The 18,955-nt window shown below is 43.1% G+C and overlaps 1 protein-coding gene across 8 annotated transcripts in view; it reads right to left on the bottom strand.

Moving 5' to 3' along the window:
• Positions 1-5: 5 nt before the first annotated feature.
• Positions 6-18,955, bottom strand: part of ank1b (ankyrin 1, erythrocytic b) — a 64,900-nt gene continuing 45,950 nt past the window's right edge. For 3 of the 8 annotated variants that reach the window (XM_037484156.2, XM_037484158.2, XM_037484161.2), the window contains 18 exons: positions 18,010-18,234; positions 17,329-17,483; positions 16,834-17,045; positions 15,577-15,781; positions 15,392-15,488; positions 15,063-15,291; positions 14,277-14,405; positions 12,832-12,951; positions 12,142-12,226; positions 10,962-11,036; positions 10,737-10,868; positions 10,379-10,537; positions 9,756-9,827; positions 4,900-5,569; positions 4,667-4,793; positions 4,329-4,400; positions 3,907-4,001; positions 6-3,667 (listed from right to left, as the gene is read on the bottom strand). In XM_037484156.2, the coding sequence (XP_037340053.2) occupies positions 3,933-4,001; positions 4,329-4,400; positions 4,667-4,793; positions 4,900-5,569; positions 9,756-9,827; positions 10,379-10,537; positions 10,737-10,868; positions 10,962-11,036; positions 12,142-12,226; positions 12,832-12,951; positions 14,277-14,405; positions 15,063-15,291; positions 15,392-15,488; positions 15,577-15,781; positions 16,834-17,045; positions 17,329-17,483; positions 18,010-18,234 (2,833 nt within the window). In that variant the 3' untranslated portion in view covers positions 6-3,667; positions 3,907-3,932. The remainder of the gene's footprint in view (positions 3,668-3,906; positions 4,002-4,328; positions 4,401-4,666; positions 4,794-4,899; positions 5,570-9,755; positions 9,828-10,378; positions 10,538-10,736; positions 10,869-10,961; positions 11,037-12,141; positions 12,227-12,831; positions 12,952-14,276; positions 14,406-15,062; positions 15,292-15,391; positions 15,489-15,576; positions 15,782-16,833; positions 17,046-17,328; positions 17,484-18,009; positions 18,235-18,955) is intronic. The other 5 variants (XM_037484159.2, XM_037484160.2, XM_037484162.2 and 2 more) reach the window with 4 other exon arrangements.

Here is an 18,955-nt window from a genome sequence, read left to right as displayed (position 1 = left end):
CAACATTTATGTCACATCTTTGTTTATTATTTCTTGTAAATGGTTTGAGCTGGTGTACAGGGTAAGATGATCTATACATATTTTCATGTCCGAATGACTCTGATTGAAAGGCTTGTATACATATTCACGTTTGTTTATCCTCTCCATGACATTACAAAAAGAAAAGAAAACAAGTGTTAATAGCTACAAAGCCTCTACATTCCCCATGATGTGGGCGTTGGCCTACTCTAGATAATGCTTAAAGAACATCCATAACAACTCTATGAGGGTGCATAGCATTCTAATTAAATATATTTTGTCATATATTTATACATATATTTTCATAAAAACATTTTTTTGTGCATGTGCGCAGTTGCATTCCTTAGGATATAGTAATATGATATTGCGTTTACATTGTCATGTATCCATTCTAAAGGAGTATAGGTGATCTCTATTCTTTCGCAACAGTTAAAATTTTACAATACTCTTTTGTTTTTTTAAATACATCGGCGAAGGTTACACGTCCTCTCGGGTAACAGGTCTGGTAAACACGCTCTCTCTTCGTTCCCTCTGATCCAACTAGGTTTGGAACACAGCACCATTGCACGCGCACACACACACACACACACACACTCACACGCACACATGGTGGAGTTGAATTGATTATTGAGCACATTCTCAATGATGAGTTTAATTTAGAAGTTTGAAGGGGAAATTAAATAAATGGTCAAAGGCTCAGAGATGAAACCCATAAGATTTTGTCCTTGATGTTTTGCTGCATTGAGTTCTATCAACCACCGGGGGGCAGAAAACAAGCTGTGAGAAGCTGCAAAGGCCAAAGTTGGAATTATTAGTTTAATGTCCAATAATAATTTAATGCACAAGCAAACAAGCTGTATGGTGATAGGATTCATCCTAAAGACTAAGGACACAGTCAACAGTGTCATCGGACTTGGATACAATGTTGCCTTGCACTGCAACTGAAACACGTCCAGGCACCAAATACTTTTTCTTCTGACTCATGTCGAGCTCACGCACTTCTCCTGTGACTCCTTCTCACCTGGGTAAGCAGTTCAAATCCCACGTGGGGAAAGGCGGCCTCCGCCACTGACAAACAACTGTATATACCTCAGAGGGTTCATTCTTCATGCAAATACCTCGACGCCTCGACCCAACCTCTTCCTTGTGCTGATACAGTACGAGATATAGAGGCAAACTAGTCCCTTTGGAAATTGCGGGAGTTGCTGCCCTCCCCCTCTGATCCGATCTATCATATTCTCTGTAGGGAATCTGATTTTGCATAAATGTAACAAAACCTTCCTGTTTAACTTGTTTTGCTTCTTTGCAGAGGGAATAATGCTTCACCAAACAGTTCTTGGTACATTCTTCTTCATCGTCACTCGGCAGCAAGGAGGATCCCTTCAAGCACACCTATACGTACAGGGCTAAGGGCTGAGGGCTTGCTGAAGAACATGCTAGATACTTTGTCTCCTCTTTGGTCTTATTTGAATGAACCGCCGCAAACACACACAAACACACACACACACACAAACAGACCCATACGCCCACACACAAACCTTCCGGCATCATGAACCCCCCAACTTTCCGTTTTAGCCGCAACAACCAAAGTCTAATTCAGAAGCACTCGCTTCGCGTCCCGCGCTCGTCTTAAAGAGGAGGACTCGGAACTCTAAGAAGGAAAACACTTTGAGCAGAACTGAAAACCTGAGTGGAGTAACAGTGGAAAACATGTGATATGTCATGAACATGTGCTCTATCCGATGAGGCGCTCGTGTGCGGTAATGGAAAACGATGTGCGTTTGTGCGTGATGTATCCACTCATTCGGTGTCTCATTCATTCAGGCTACAGTAAGCTTGGTGGTTTCACCCTCATGGCAGGAGCAGACTCCCGGTTTATGTTTTGCTACGTTAGGTGCTGAAGAACAAACAATCCAAACGGCCCTGAATCGACGTACATCAGCAGCTGCCCGACGCCACACTCCAATTCTGTGGCTTCACGCAGGAGCTTCATCTCCAAACCCTTTACGAAGAACCTACAGAACCCTGGCCTCCGTCCCCGGGGGTTCTGGTTAGGTATTATTGCTGTGGCTGACTTCAAAATCAAACACTCGGTCCAGGCTGTAACTATAGCGTCGCGTTGCGATACGCTTCTGATTATGTGTTTGTATATGCATATGAGAGCGTGCGTGTGCTTTTGTTTGTGTGTCTTCACAGTTCACAAGTCAGGGGTCAGTGTTGATAAGACAATCACAGTGCTACCTGTCTGTCCAAGCTGCACAGTTCTTATCACGATACCAGGTTACCTCTGGTAGCATAATATTATTTCATCCTTGCTACCATGAAATGTATACTCCAAATCCCGACATCCTCAAAACTGATCAGATCACTCACGCTGTTTCTCATCACTTGGTTTCAGATGAATGGACCTACGTTTAGTGACGGTGAGGAGCACGTTGCCAACAGATGAAGAGGACGCACTCAAAAAAAGTTTGTAGCAGTATGTGGAGGAGCTATCGATGCTGATGAAGAGGCCCGTTTATTTTACTGCATATTGACCGAGGCTACGGATAAAGACTGAATTGAGACGGCGCGCGCTACTGGGACAAAGGACAGAAGAGGGTACAAAAAGGTCACGAGGGAGAGTCAATCTTTGTGTTGTAGGGCTGCTGCACAATACAATCAAGCAACCGACACCCTCTTCCAAAAGGAAAACACAAAGGGTGAAAACCAAGGCGGTACAGTTTTTGGGGAAAAAAAACCCTTCATCCACGAAGGAAGAGACGACGGCACACGCAGACAGGAACACTAACAAGCTCATCCCAGCACTGTGCGGGCCATGACATCACAGGTCCAAAGAGCCAATCATTAGGCAGGGGCTCAGCGCCGAGCCAGAGGCAAGAAAAAACACATGCTGCAGAGAAGAATACGCACGCACACACACACACACACACGCACATACACATGTCCACGTAGCATAGAGTGCATATATCACATTGAGAATAATAAGGGGGAGGGGTCCAGTGAAAGAAGCATCGGTAGGCTCAGCAGAAACTTAGCTGTGTACAGAACCATCCATGGAGGGACATTTCTTTTGGCTGCAGTGTTATCGGACTCAACTTGCTGATACAAACCAGTCCGGGTGGGAGTGAAGTGGGGGGGGGGGGGGTGAGGGGTGGAGTGGGGGGGGGGGTAGGTCCTTGAAATCATAGGTCCGTGAAATCATGGGCCAGCCCCGTACCTTGTACACCCTTCAGTTTGAGGATAATGGCAGTTCAAAAGGTCAAAGGTCATGCACCAGCAGTCATCATGCGATTACAGTTCACAGGAAGCACTTTTTGTTGCTTTTTTTTTTCTTAATGGTTTTACTGACATTTATGTTTTTTTTTTTAAAAAACAAACAAAAAGGAAGAAGAATCATGCCTTATTCTAGTTGATGTTTTTCTTTACAAATGTTTATAAAACTACAAGTTGAACTCCTCTTTTTTTCTCCGTCTCTTTTTCTTTTGTGATGTCCCATGGTCACACGTTGAGGATGGTTTGGTGTTTGTCATTTTGTAGTTTGCCCTCCTTAAGTCTTTTTCTTACTCTTCCTCTCCTTCTTTGCTCATTTCCCTCTGTGGCCTGGTTGTGTTTTTGTGTAGGATGATTTGGCAGTGACTTTCCGGTCCTAGAAAAACAGAGACAGATAGCATTTACACAAATAACAAAGGTGAAGGGTTCTACCCGGCCCTTAAAAAAAAGACAAAAAGGCTCTATTGGCACTGAATGCCAAGTCTATAGTTCTAATTTTGAACATTAATGGAGAAGAACAGCATGTGAGAGATAATTAAGCTGTAGCAGAGTTCAATATGTTGCCATGCAGGCTTCTATCCAAGCACTGGGATGCACAAGTTGTGTGTCCCGTACCTGGAGGACCGGGCAGTATGTGTATTTCAGTGTTTAACTCTCCGCAGACTGGTGCGCTGTGCTGACTGAGCGCCCTTTCTCACATCCACCCCCACCTGGAGCAAGGAGGTAGGGAGGAGGGAAGGAAACAACACTTGGACCAGTTAACTGCTTGAAGCCTTTACATGTCACCTGAGCAGAAAAACTTGTCTGTTTGCCAGTTTGTGGATTTTATTATAAGGATATTTTTGAAATATGGACGTCAATTCTTTATTTTTTAGATCACGAATTATCATGAACAAGAATCAATGCGGGTTTGTCGGCGTATCCGGGCAGAAAATGCATTTGGCCAGTGGCCCTTTGTGTCGGCTGCGTGACTGATTCACAGCAACCTGTTTCATGTGTGAATGTGCCTCCGTGTAAATGCTGAAAACAAAACTGACCCTTCTGGCAAGCACGCGTCCTTGTTGATCCACAAACTGCGCCTCAGCAGCATAGTCCTCCTTCTCCTCGGTCTGTACAAAAAACAACACATTTGACAGTTAATAAAGATTCTGTGATGTCACGATAATAAAACGCTCTGCTGACTGTTGATTTTTTCATTTATTCCAAATTGAATAATTATCTTCCAATCTGATAATTCCCCAAAAATTCTCTGCTCTTGTTCCCAAGCTCGTTGGCCCGCCTCCTGGTGACAGGAGCCCAGCCCCTTGTCAAAATGCTGCGTGGCCTGCAGGAGGCGCCCATGCGGCATATGAGAGTAACCCATGATGTCACATACCGGAGTCAACAGAGCCTCCTGGGCCATGTGCAAGCTGGGCCCGCCTCCGCCGCGTCCTGATGACAGACAGCCCTGAAGGGAGTCCTTGTCTGATAAGTAAGGTTGAAATGCTCCTCCTCCCACCACGCTGGAGAGCCAAATGAAGGGGAGAGAGAACGATAGAGAGAGAGTGAGAACAGATGGTGGAAAAGCTCACTGAATGTATTCACTTTGACCCGCCGTGGTCGACGTACCGGTTATCTCCATTGTGCTCCAAAGCCCGACTCACTCCTGACATCTCATACCGCTGGGCATACACCTGCTGGCCTGCAACAACAGAAATCCCTTCCACTGAACCCAACCCTACAACTCCACCTCCCCCTTTTGCTCCTCCTCCTCCTCCTTCTGCTGCAAGGACCTCCCCTCTCCTCCCATCCAACCTCTGACCTCCCAGCTGGCCATTTAGGTTGACCTTGGGTACGGCACCACTGGCCCTGACCCTGTCCCATTCGGCCAGCGCAGTGGCTGCCTCCTGTGGCGCCTCCTCCTCCTCAACCTCCCCTTCCTCCTCCTCCTCCTCCTCCTCCTCCTCTTCCAGCTCCATGATGGAGCCACTGGCCCCGCTGGCTCCACTGCTCGGGCGACCCCAGCTGCAGGGAAGGGAGAGCGTGGCGCCCTCCGAGTCGTCGGCCCGACTGCTGCCCTCTAGCGAGTAGTCCTCCACCGTGACCAACGAGGGGCTGACCCCTGCGGGCCACACCTGCACCTCCGACATCTCCATTAATGTGTCTTCCTCGGTGGTGGCGATCGGGGCACACTCGAGGCTGGACACTTCCTGCCAGTAGGGCTCTGAGCCCAGCGGGGAGGGCAAGCTGTACTGCATGGAGGCCGGGGACAGCAGCTCCTCCTGCACCAGCCCATAACCTGAGGGAAGACAGGGGCGAGACAAGAGAGAGACTAACACCACTCGGGCACAGCCAGGCAGAGGATGGGGAGGTGGTGGATCGACTGTTTCGCCAACCACATGAGGAAACAGTGGGGCTCAGCTCTGTCCCAATATACCAACAACAGTCAAAAATTTAGGATTGAGATCTCCTTCAATCTCTTTCAATTAGTATCGAAGGAGAATCGTTTTTAATACTAATCAGGTTTGAAAAGGAAGTGTGCAAGAACATACTCGAAAATTTGATACTTTTGAGATACTCATGGCAATTTGTCTGATTCATGTTCTTGGATTGGATTCAATCACTTTTAGGTAATTGTCATTGGAACACAGCAATGAGAGTGAAGTGAGGAGCAGAAAAGGGTTTTGGTGTAGCGCCCGCTCTCAGTGAGGTGAATTAGTTTAGGGCTCCAGTGTGCTGCCGTGTAAGACAGTGAATCTGCAGAACCTAAACTGTGCTCCCTGAGCAGTGAAAAAGGTGTAATTCTAAAGTGAGGCAGCAAATTGATTTTAGGGTTGCCACTAAATAAATGGATCATTAGAGGAAAGCGTTCCAATTGGATTCAAGTATCCTGATTGGAGGCATTGAGAAGCTGATGAGCAAACATGCCGTTGCGTTAACATACAGCCAATAATGAAATCACTACTGTTAATATCTGACCATTTTAGATATGTGTTCGGGGTTCGAGTGTGTGTGGGAAAGAATATTTTTTGAAACAATTTTCCCGACACCTGACTAGATTAAATTGTTTTTTTTAAAACATCCCAACAGCTGTGATACACAAACCAATGTGATGAAATATCTCTTATCGTTCCATCCCTGGAGAACATGTTTCTGATTGGGATTCAGCAGCAACATGCTAGTTCTGCAGATGAAACTTTGCTGTTGCTGGAATCATCACAGTCATGCATCTGCTGTATGTTTCTGCATCCCAAGCATCCAAATAAAGGTCATTGCACGCGCACATACTCGCACATACACACACATACGTACGATTAGACAAACCTATTATGCTTAAGGAAGGTTTTTGTAAACCTGATGGTGCCTGTGAAGGCAGATTAGAGTATTACATATTGGTCAACATTGCACCATGTGACATTATGTTTTAGTTCTACCCTCAGAATATAAAGAATATTCAATTCATTGCAATAACACATTATATTTTAATTTAATGTAGTATTATCAGTAGTACATTAATAGTGTGATTAGCATTCATACCAAAAGTCTCGTCTTATTGTACATTCAGTATAACAGATATGTTATCCAAGTTTACTTTAAGTTAAGTTAAGTTATTTAGTCTGAAAAATCAATTCATTTTTTTTTGTCGACAGCTGTTGTTTAACAAGTTTTATAATAAAAAAATCTGGAAATGCCTAACTATGAATCAAATATACTGTTATGCACATAAATGCGTATATGCTTTTTATCTGTTTGGTTACATTTAAAGTCCTGTGACCTGTTTGCCTATTTATCCTCAGTAATATTTTTGTGATGAATAAAATGGATGAACTAAGGTGAAATTGAACAATAAAGGTGTACTTCACCCAATATCAAAGTTGCGTTCACACTCTTCCGAGTCCTAAACCACTTTGTTAAATCCTTCGAGCACCAAGGCGTGATGTCACTCCGTTTATTAAAGCGCCAACAAATTGTAATAGTAATTATAATATTATAGCCGTAGTATAGGCTTTGATAATGAAAGGATATAATTAAACTAAACTATTAAATCAATTCTGCAAAAAACTAGATATAGCAGTACATGTATGAAAACTACTGTAAAGTTTAGCTTTGGAAACATGGGTTTTTCCAAAAAACAAAATGGTGAAATAAATATGCTAAATTCGATCTTACCTGGCCTGCCAACACGTGCATATTGTATTCTGAGAAATGCTTCTAGTTCAAAAGAAGCGTTGCAGATAAGGTTCTACCTTAGTTACAATCTCAAATTGTTGAAATAGAACTGTGTAGCTAAAAGCTAATCTCTGAGCAGTAAAAACACATGTGATGATGAGTGAAATACCTCTTTACTATGCAAGTAATTATGTTTCACGGTTACTATTCTGACGGATTACAATGGTAAAGTAAACATGTGTGTGCGTGTTTGTGTGGTGTCTTTCTGGGATGGAACAGGGCCAGGATGATGAGATGCCGTGTCAGAATGAGTTGAACGAGGTGGTGGGGGTTTAGAATGAGAGTTAGAATGAGTTAGATGATACCGGGTTAGCCTTTTCCTTCCCTCCTGCCATTTAAAGACAAAAATATGCACATGTGTGAAAGGCACAGGATGAAGGGAAGCACAATAAACTCTACAGAGACTGTCAAGTCACAAGAAAACCAACCAAAAACAGAGACAACACGCTGCAACACCTCTTAATTATCACCGTACACATACACACAATACTTCACTCAAATTAACATATAAATGGGTTCACGCACAACTTCAAAATATACAGAAATAATCATACAAACCAATACACAAACACACCTCACAGCAACATACTGCTGGCAGATAACGTTCCCGACAATGTTAACAGTGAGGCGTCATCAGACTTGGGCAAAACAGGAAAAGTTGCGAGGGGGGGGTTGGGGAGGAATATTTAGTTCTAGTAGAGTTTAGTTCATGCATTTTCTGGTGCTTGATTAGTCAGCAAAGCTTAGGAGACACCTTGCCTTGCCTTTTTCTAGAAAACTGCTTTTCATTGTACCAGTACCAGTTAAATTTGTAGTTTTAGTCTATTATCAAAAATTGAGAATATCTTTCACTTATAAAATTTGCCCAGGAATGAAAGACATGTCACAGCAACATATATAATATATATATATAGATGAACACTATGTACTACACCGCTGACCATGTGTTATAATGTAGCATTAAACACCACACTCTATTTTACAGGTAAAGAGAAAATAATGCGCATTAAAAATCTGACTGAAATACACCTAACGGATAGTGAAAACATTGTTACACGGTGAAGGAAACTTCCTACATTGAAAGCATGCCATGCAAACAAAGAGGTCAGAATACAGAATACTCCCAACTCACATGTCACAGAACACACAAAAATCATCCGGCGTAGCCCTGAGTAAAACTTTTACGATATATTTTAGGTAACTAGGAATTTACTTTGATTTCCTTTTACTTTCTTTGAGTGCAAACAAATTCAACTCCTTGTAGCTAAACCCCAGGTCTCAAAGACACACAGACACACAAACAGATACTGTAACAGCAAAGCTTGCAGCATGCACATGCACAAACTGTAGTTCACACACAGAGCTGGATTGAGAGAGAAGGGGAGGGTCCCCGCTGGACTGAACGAGGGAGGAGTGCGGGACAATAAGATGATAAGAGAAGGAGGAGGCCCAGAGGTCAACATGAGGTCATTTATGAGGTCAGAGGTCGGACAGGAAGAGCTGTGAGGAAGAAGAGCAGGGAAAGGGAAGGAGGAGGAGGAAGAGGGAGGCTGGGCAGCAGATATGAAATGTCATATTGGTAGACAGACTGAAAGGAGGAAGGAGAGAGATATGCCTGAGCAAAAGACACAATTCTGAGCCCGCTCGAACATGGCAGTAACATCACATTGTCTGCTGTCAATCAAGCTTTGTCAGAAGTGAAATTCTGTTTTGTTCTCAGGGAAAGAAAGAGATAGACAGACAGAAATAGAGAGTGAGGGACAGAAACAAGATATGATGGCCCAGAGCACAATATCACCTGTGTTATAGCACCACTTTTGAGCAGTGCATCCATCCCATACACACTCACACTGACACACATGTAATTAAAACAATCTTAAATATCCACAATTGATATTCAGAAACTTCTCATGTGTCATGTGTTGGATGCCTTGAGTTAATGTCTCTTCTAAATATCCGGTCAGTAGTAGAAAAAGGGAGCTATGCTCGTTTCTCATTTTAAGTAGGACGATTAAGTACAGTCATGTTCAGAGCTCAAGTATAAGGTGTGAAAAAAAATCAAAATAAATGACTTGTGCCCCAGTGAGGGAAATGCACAGAGGCGGTGTTAGTGCATGCTGCAAAAGGCTGGGATCATGGCCATTGCTCGGACCCTCAAAACCATCATCTGATGTTCATTTTCAATCCCAATCATTATCATGTATAGTGCATGTCATGAGCAAGCCACCATGCAGCCCAAGTTCCCTTCAACTTACCCCTTCTGAAAAACGGGGGTCTAATAACTTGAGGCTTGTGCATTAGGCGCGGTGGCCTTTTGTCCGTGACCTCTTGTGGAACAACACAAACAAGGTAAAATAGCTGTTACCCAGACTCAAAGGAAGCAGGGGGGGGGTTCAGAAGTGGAAAGTACATGAGAACAACAGCTCACCTTACTGAGCTGAAAAATTCTGTTTTTATTTGTGTTGACAATGAGCAATATTTTTGTTGACAAAAAACAGTACCTTAATCTTGGACGCAAAATGATTAAGAATAGAATCACTGTTATTTTCAATCAATATTATATTTGTTTTTCTTCAAATATTCTGTATTTTTGTCATTGTTTCCAAATTCTTGAATTCCTATATTCCATATAAATATGTGTGTGTGTGTGTCCAAATATTACTAAATACTCCAAATAAAGAAAATTTTATTTAAATTTCTCATTGTTTCAATTCAGCATTGGATAATCAAACAAGCCCTTCTATAATAATGTAATTGTATTAACTTTATTAGCATTAATATTGAATCATTTGATTTTGAGCTGAGCACAATTTGCAGTTTAAATGTGGCGAGCTAAGTGTGTGTCTTCTGTGATGTTTGACGAGTTTGTGCCTCTCACCATTGAGAACACTGGGGGACAGCAGGGTGGAGTCGCGGTCACCGAGTCGACAGGCCCCCTCCTCCAAAAAGCCGGGCGCTGCCTGTGGAACCTGGCCCTCCAGAGATGTTACAATATCTGCTCGATCAATGTTCTTCAGAGCAGTGTACAGGCTCTCCACTGGGAGGGGAACACATGGACAGACAGACGACAAAGAGACCCACGTGGGACCATGTCATGGAAGTCAGAGAAAGTCAGAGTCGGATGCTTTTCAGCTTAACAATTCAAAATGTACATTTGCGCTTCACAAAAAAACAGCAAGCAGCAAGTCACATGTGTGACTTACAGCAGACCTCTGGGCACGTAGTGTCGGACTTACTCTTGGCCCTTTTGCCTTCTCTGCTGGCCCACAGGTTGAGCAGGGCCGAGCTTTGCTCCAGCAGGGAGTTTGGGTTCTCAACACGAATCCTGTTGATGTCGTCCACGCCGAACTGAAGCTCACGTGCCAACTCTGTATCATGAGCAGTAGATAGAGGAATAAGCCCCAAAACCGACCTATACGGCAGATATGGAGCAGGCTCCTTTGACCTTTTATAGGACTGACCTGCCCAGCTCAAACCGAGCTGTTCAGATATGATGTTGATCTTGAGCTCAGTCCTCTCCATGGCGTTCACTGTGGCTAAGATGAAGAAAAGAAACAGCCAGAAATTAGCTGCCAAAAGCCAACGAGGCAAATACATTAACAGAACCTTCACAGGCAACTGTATCCTCAGCACTCATTTAAATACATAAATAGTGTATCACAAGTCAAAATGTATTTGGAAAACCAACTCTTATATGAAAAAATAATATATGTTCTGGACTTAGTAGAAAGATTATATCAATTTTGGATAATTCGAATGTTGACAAATACTCAAAATTTCAAGATAATTTTTTTTCCTTTCGGTTTCAACTGTACCGTAAAAGACTCGACATTGACTTCAGTTGCGTTCATAATTTTTGATAGCAATACTTACCTTGACAAAGCATAGCTCTGTTGGAGGAAATAAGCAACGCCCACACCATTGTTTTATGTCCAAATAACCTAGATCTGGGCTGGGGAAGTTAGAATTTGGGATTCATTCGGGTGCTAGTCCCACCAAAGTAGCATTCAGTAACTATTACAAAGGGACCGAGGTGCAATGTAGCAGCGCTGTGTGATAGACAGAAAAGGCCTTTCTTCCTCAACCCACTGCCCGCCATCAGCAAAGTTTAAACCAACCAGAACAGCCATCTTTACTCATTTACCACAGGCCAATTAATATGAGGGCTCCTCTGTCTAGCTCCACTGCGAGGTCCTTGCCCATTCCCAGTGCTAAGCTACAATGCTAATACTAACAGTTTCTGCTGCCATGCCATTGGAAATCGCAGTGGAGACACTAGCGCCATGCAAACCAATCACAGAAGTCATTCGACCGTTATCGTAGCTACCAGGACACTCAAGAAAAATCTATTTGCCATGTGCCATGGTGCCATGTTGGGGAGGGCTGCTCCTCTTTTGGTCGCACATTCAACAGGAATTCCTCTAACTGCACTGCAAAGAACTCTGGGGCATACTGTACAGCAATGCAATGCATCCAAGGCTCGGTCTTTGGGCCATGCGTGCACGCGAGACTGATGGGGAAGAAATAGAGAGGGCAGAGGGGGAAGCGAAGGGTTGTGGGTAAAGGGGGGGGTGAGTGCAACATTCGGTGCCTGCATCCGTGTTTGGGAGAGGGCTGACGGTCAGGCAGTGAAGGACTCACCCACACCCGGCTCGTTCAGGGCACTGTAGCGTTCCCTCAGGGCGAGGGGGGTTAAGGTTCGCCTGCGCTCCTCGCTTCCAGCAACCTTAAAAAAAGAGATATGAATTATATTATAGGTATTGTATGAAGTGACTTTTGAACCTTTTAACACCCACTGTTGGCAGGACATAAGCACCATGGAGGGCTTTGGCTAATTGCTGGTAAAAGGAGAAGTTAGCTGAATGTTATCTGATAGTCTCAATAGATTGGATTTTTATCACTTTTGTCATTGTGGTTGTTTAAAAAAAGAAAGATGCTCTGTTGTAATAATAATCCATCAGATCCAAATTCCCCTCAAAAACGTAATTTCAGTGACCACCCCGATAATGGGAGGAGTTAAATGCGAAAGGCAGTGGTACATACTGCTTAGCTATCTATTTCTCAGAAATTGCATTCATACTGGTATGTATAAAATTACATTTATTCTTTTAATTTATTCTGTTATAGTGGAAATGTACTGTATATATTCAGCAAAATAACATCCTTTTAGTTTATTCAAAATAATAGACATAATGTATGATTGGGAAATTAACTTAATATAGCACATTTCCAGTCTGATGCTAAGTCAAAGCACCCATTCACACACCCATTTATACACTAATCATGGACCATTAATCCCAAACCCAATCCCATCTCAGGCAAATGCATTACCTTGACACAGGGTGGCATGGTTATGTTTAGGTTACACAGTACGTGCTGTGTTTCCTCGTACTTGGTGCACTTCCGCAGAAAGGACAAAAACCCAGCAGCCTCCTTGTTACTATCCCTGACCTGGCAGAGAGAAAAGGTCGACAGAGAGGCAAAGAAAAAGAGAGAGAGGATAGAGGCAGGACGTGCAAAGAGAAAATGGAGGGAAAAGGGCAAACCCAGATGGAGAAAATTGTGAAGATATGGAATAAGCGGGAAGAGATGGAGCATGAAAGGGAGTGAGAGAAAGAGTGAAGGTAGGAGGACATGGGAGAATAAGAGAATGATAGAGAACAAGAGAGAGGAGGAGGAGGACAAAAAAACAGATCAGAACGGGTATTAGATCCCTCCACAGTGTCCGGAGCATGTGGCGAAGTAACATGGGACGAGAAGAAGGGGGAAACAGGGATGGAAGCAGTCGACAGGCAGGCGAGAGGGAGAGATTTACCTGCACATTTTACCTGGACGTCTGTCAGACCAGACAGTTACAGAGTGACCGTGAGAGAGAGAAAGAGAGACAGTGAGACAGACACGTACAGACAGGCAAGGCCGCAAGAAAGGAAGGCAAGCAAAGAAAGTGAGGGAGTCACAGGACATGCAAACAATTACCCAAGAGAGTAGACAGGTAGATAGATAGGTAAGTTGTTTGTTTTGTTGGCTACACAATAATTAAAAAGTATTTATAAAAATAGTGGCTGATACTGAACAGCAGTGTGTTAGACACAAAGACACTGATGAATGAAAATGAACACACCAAAGAACAACATGAATATGATAATACACATGTAAAGACAGACATCAAAAGCACACAGTATGAAAACAGACAAAGTTACCTGTGAAAGAGAGGGATTTAAACAATGGCAAGTTGACACAGAAGGTAACAAAAAGGAAAATAAAGTTGTAAAAAAGGACTACTTTTACACCGATGCATCTGAAACTAAACTTAAAAAACAGTGCACCGATATATATTAAGGAGGCGTTTATTATTACACATTCTATTGGAATAGAAGAAGGACCACAAAAACCACAAACAAAGATGTTTACTTGTCCGAAAGAACAATTCAACATCCACAAGGAAGAATGAACTGACTGACAGACACAGATCCACAAATATCCCTATATGTTAAAAATAATAATAATCGCTATTGAAATGTTTTCATGTTGTACGTTTATCCTGTGTAATTAAGTTCATACGTTATCTCAAACTAAAGATTAGAGTAAATGAAAAACTGCTTGATTGTGATGACAGTGAAAAGCAGATGGGTCATCAAGAGGGAAACTGACTAACTGGCTGAGAGGATCCTTGTAGCGCTGAATCCAACAGCGGAACAAACAAAACCACAGCACCGTGTGAACACGTAGCGCGTGAGACGAAACGCAGCCGCGTGGACAGTCAGGAAGAGACAGACCTTGACAGAGACAGGCAGCCGGTTGTCTCTGAAGGCCTGGAAGCTGAAGCTGCGAGGCTGCTGGGTGGCCTTCCTGATGGGCACGAGGTTCCCCGAACACTCGAGGTGCAGCGGCATGCCCTCCATCAGCTGTGGAAAGTTTCACAAAATGTCAAAGGTCAAAAGGTCAGAGACAAAGTGATTCATTGTTTGTCATTTTTTTGACAGTGAGAGTAAATCAATGTCCGGTATTCTGTGATTCCAGCCTCTAAAATGAGAGGACTTCCTGCTGTTCTTTGTCAAACAGCCAGAATGAACATTGATATCAGAGGACACAAACTTCTCTTCCTGCACCGCAGGAGACGATCTACTTGCAGCATTCGAGGGAACAATGCCAGCAGTGTGTTAGCTCTCTTTTTTTCATCATGCAGAGACCAAAAACTTTTGTAACTACTGCCTGTCACCATCCTACATGTTTTGCCCCTAATATACCTACAGATTTGCATGGTTTGAATCTATCTATACGTTTTTTGTTGACTAAATATTTTTTACATGTTTTAACAATATCCACAAAAATTGCCATTCGTGCTGTGAAATATTGAAATCTGCATGACTAAATTAGGGATTTTGCAATAAACTATGACTTAACTATGATTGAATTAAAATTATTAACATCGTTAGCACGAATCTATTCAAAAACATATGCTACGGGAACTATGTTTCAGGTTGCCGTGACAGCCAGGCGCTTTCTTCAACACCTTTTCCTTTTTGCGCCTTGGCAACATGCCTTATTGCCACTGTGCTGACCTCAATGTCTCGACTGCGGGCCACTTCGCTGAAGTTTTCATGCAGCTCCAGTGTTTTGTCCATCTTGTCATCTGTCATGCAGTAACAACGCAAGCGTCCCTCTCGTGCTTCATTCATCTTAGCAAAAATAACAAACTTGGCCATGTATGGAACAGCCATCAGCTCCCGGTACAGCAAATTGGCAAAGGTCACTGCCTCTGCCGTGCGTGGGCAGTCTGCAAGCCAGAATCTGGGTGAGGTAGGAGAGGAGCAATAAGAGCTGTGCAAGAGGTCAGGGAACACAAGCTAACCAATGACGCATTTGCTTTAATTACTGCTCAGGGGCTCACCTCGCAGAAACATTGGTGGTGAAGTTGGCACAGCTGTGGGCGTACATTAGCTTGGTGGTGCCAGTGATGTCCTCCCACTGAGCTGGTGCTGTGCCACCTGAGATGAAACAACCCCACCGTGTCATTCATGCCCTGTTAGCCAAGGTAACAGATGCCTGCGTGCAGCCTTTTGCAGTGAATCCTACCGATGACACTGCAGAGGAGGCGCAAGCTGGTGGTGTCCCCCTCCCCAGCATCCCGAGGACTCTCCCGCCAGGATGGTGGCAAAGGGATGCGCAGCCCGATTGGGCGGTGGAATTTGCGCCGCCGCGGTTCGATGGTGACCACTGGGCTGAAGGTCGCCTGGTTACCAAGGTGGCGAGTCAGCATTTCATCAGGGATGGGCTGCGCCTGCACAGGAAATGATGGGGTTAAAAGTTTATTAAAAAGCAGCATGCCAAAAAAAGTACATGTGATCCAAACAAATAGTAAATAGGCAGAACATTTAAATAAGGGGTGGAACAAAACACGTGCAATAGACTGACACATCAAACTCAGCCATACTCACACATGCAACCAATTCAAATTTCAGTGCATCAGCTCGGTCAGTGTGGCTCACAATTTAAATCAGGCAACTGAGGAGTGATGAATAGCTGAATGAAAGGAAAACACAAACAGAGCAGCATAAGGCAAAACAAAACTCAAACCCATGCAGTTTCCTTAAATCAGTGCATTGAAATGTAAACAAATGCATGCAAGTGACTGAAAAAACTGAAATGTAAAACCCATAAACGGAAGAACAAAACCAAGCGCAGGTGTTAAAAAAAGGTTCAGAAGGATATGACAGGCTGAGAAGTCCCCCAGGTCCCTCTAGGCAACTATATTGGATTGTAAAACTTCAAGTCATTGTAATACAATTAAGGCCATGGAAACCTATTTTCTCGATCTCTGTTCAATAATAAAACTTTGATTGTTGTTGACGTAGTCCTGATCATTAAATGTCACAAAGAAATGATTAAAACCTTTAACAACAAGATTACGGGGTTTGTTCCTAGATATAACATGGACTTGACAAGAAGAGGTTAATGTTTCATATCATGAAGAACCATAATAGTGTTTTGTAATATTTAGTCATCTTCTACAACTGTGTATATTCTCTAGCACTGTTGACAAGTTCCAGATGTTTTGTAGCAAAAGGAACTTCAACTTTGGGATAAAAAAACGCAACACACTGAAACATCGCAGTTGGCAGGCGATTGATTCCCAGACTGCAAGTCAGCTGTTTCCTAATTCAAACATCTGTCCTCAGTCACTTCTGAAAAAGCACCAGATTTTCCACAAGCAAAATAACAAAACAGGCACAATAAGGAAGGATGTGAAGAGTCTGTCACGTCATGTCTGCCACTCCCTCTACTCTTCATCATTCCAGCTCACACAGAACCCTCTCTGTTTCCTCTTCTCACCTGCAGCCCCAGTCTCACTCTCTTGGTGACGGCCGTCTCAGGGAAGATGGCCTCCACACGGGGCACCAGCTTACTGGTCAAGCGGCCGCCCTCCGGGCCGATCAGTTCGCTCTCCTGCTGGATACGGGAGACCACGGCAAAGTAGAGGGGGAAGTCGGTGGAGATGATCCGGCGGATTCTCTTCTTCTCCAGCTCGTCGTGACTCTCCAGGTCTGCACACGGGGAAGGAGGAGGAAGACAGGGAAGAAAAAAGAAAAAACTAGCATGAATAGATGCAGAGGGGATGATGAAGGGAGGTGAACATTGGAATGTGATTAATACATGCTGAGGTAAGAAAAAGTGCACTTCTGCATCGTGACTTTGACATATACCATGAAAAAGGTATCCGCCCACTCTATGTTTATTCTGTAACACCAGTGTCATACATCAATATTAAGACTGACTTATCTGCATGTGTGCAAGGTCTCAAAGTACATTAATTCCCATCACACTGACCTTCATCCATGCCATTCAGAATAGTTTCCAGCACTTCGTCACCATAGCGATTGCGATGTTCCTTCCAGACTGCACCATTTTCGCTGCGAAGAACCACGAGCTCTCGGTCTCCTCGTCCCAGTGAGGCAAAGTGAGGGATCTCTACTATTACTGGCCTGTTAAAGAAGAAGAAGAAGAAAAACAAGCATAACGTCTAGTTTTGTTTGAAGGCTTCTCTTTTCAACACAGAAATAAATGGAATTGCAAAATTGGTTTGTGATGAAACAATTCTCTATTTTTTGTAATATTTGTAAGAAAAAACAATAATATGTATTTTGTTCTCTTCCAACATTTTCTCTTGGATTATACCGTCATTTATTATTAATGTCCACTAGATGACACACTAACCCTCACCATATAATTTACTCTCAATTTACACAAATATAGAACAATATTGCCAATCTTTAGTTCGTGTTTGAGTTGACTGAAGATTATTGAATAAATAAAAACGTAAAAACATTTTCATGTAATTTACATTTCATTGCTTTGATTCAATTATTACCCACAAAAAGATGTTATAAGCAAGCAGAAATGCACATATTGGCTGACACACAAAGCTGGATAAGATTTTGTTTATTAAGGCCATAAATGATGGCCGAATACAGTGAATACAAAGTGAAGTCAAGTACAAAGTTAACTTACCCAAGGAACTGCATACTAGATGGCCCTAAGGAGATGATTCGGCTAGCGAGCCCCTCCCCTTCCACCAGCGGAGGAGGCGTGGTTAGTTTCTGAGGTTTGACCAGGCGGCAGGTGATGCGTGTCGGTGCCGTGCAGGTGCGAGGAGGAATGATGACTCGCAGGCCGTGGTGTCTGCTCCCCCGCATAGAGCCTCCTCGAGCATCCACCATGAAACTCACCAGGAAGCTGATGGTCCAACAGAGTAACGATTATTAAATGAAACGACTCAGATGATTGACGATTAAACTTTATCTTGTTTTGATCAGGATATTTTATATCAATAAATCATCCACACTGGTCTTTCGTCAGGGAGATTCTTCCACTGATTGAGACGGAAGGATGGATCATTTGTGGTTTATGTGGAATTGATCTGGTTAGTTTGAGAGTGTTTCATAAAGAAGATATCAATTCACTATGTGGGTGCCCTTTTCATTTGATTGTCTTACTATGGCAAGAAAGGACAGCCCGTCAGGCCACTATGTGCAGAAGGGCATAAAGACACTTTAAAGAGCCCCGTATTGCATTAAACAGGAAGCTTCATACAAAATGTGTTTGTGTGAATTCAACTTTTCTCTTCTTTCCCCCATTAACTAACTTATTTTTCTGCACTTTATATTGTGACTTTGCTATGCATGAATCACAAATACTTAATAACATTTTTGTTAAAAATGTGTTTTAAATACGTCAATCACATATGTTTTGTGAAATAATGACATAGTTTACAATTAGTTTGCAGTATAAATTCTGGCCTCAATTTGATTGAAACCAATGCTGTATCTGTAATTATGTTGGCATTTGTTAGCACGGCAGGGAAGTAGGTTGGTGGGTGGAGAATCCGTGGTTCAGACTTGGTTTTTATATTGTTTATGTGTCACGACATCAACAATGATTAGTGTTCACAGAAGAT

Source organism: Pungitius pungitius, chromosome 18, assembly GCF_949316345.1.
Source record: "Pungitius pungitius chromosome 18, fPunPun2.1, whole genome shotgun sequence".
Classification (NCBI taxonomy): domain Eukaryota; kingdom Metazoa; phylum Chordata; class Actinopteri; order Perciformes; family Gasterosteidae; genus Pungitius; species Pungitius pungitius.
The sequence above is the reverse complement of the archived record's forward strand: the minus strand, read 5'-3'. Positions and strand labels throughout refer to the sequence as shown.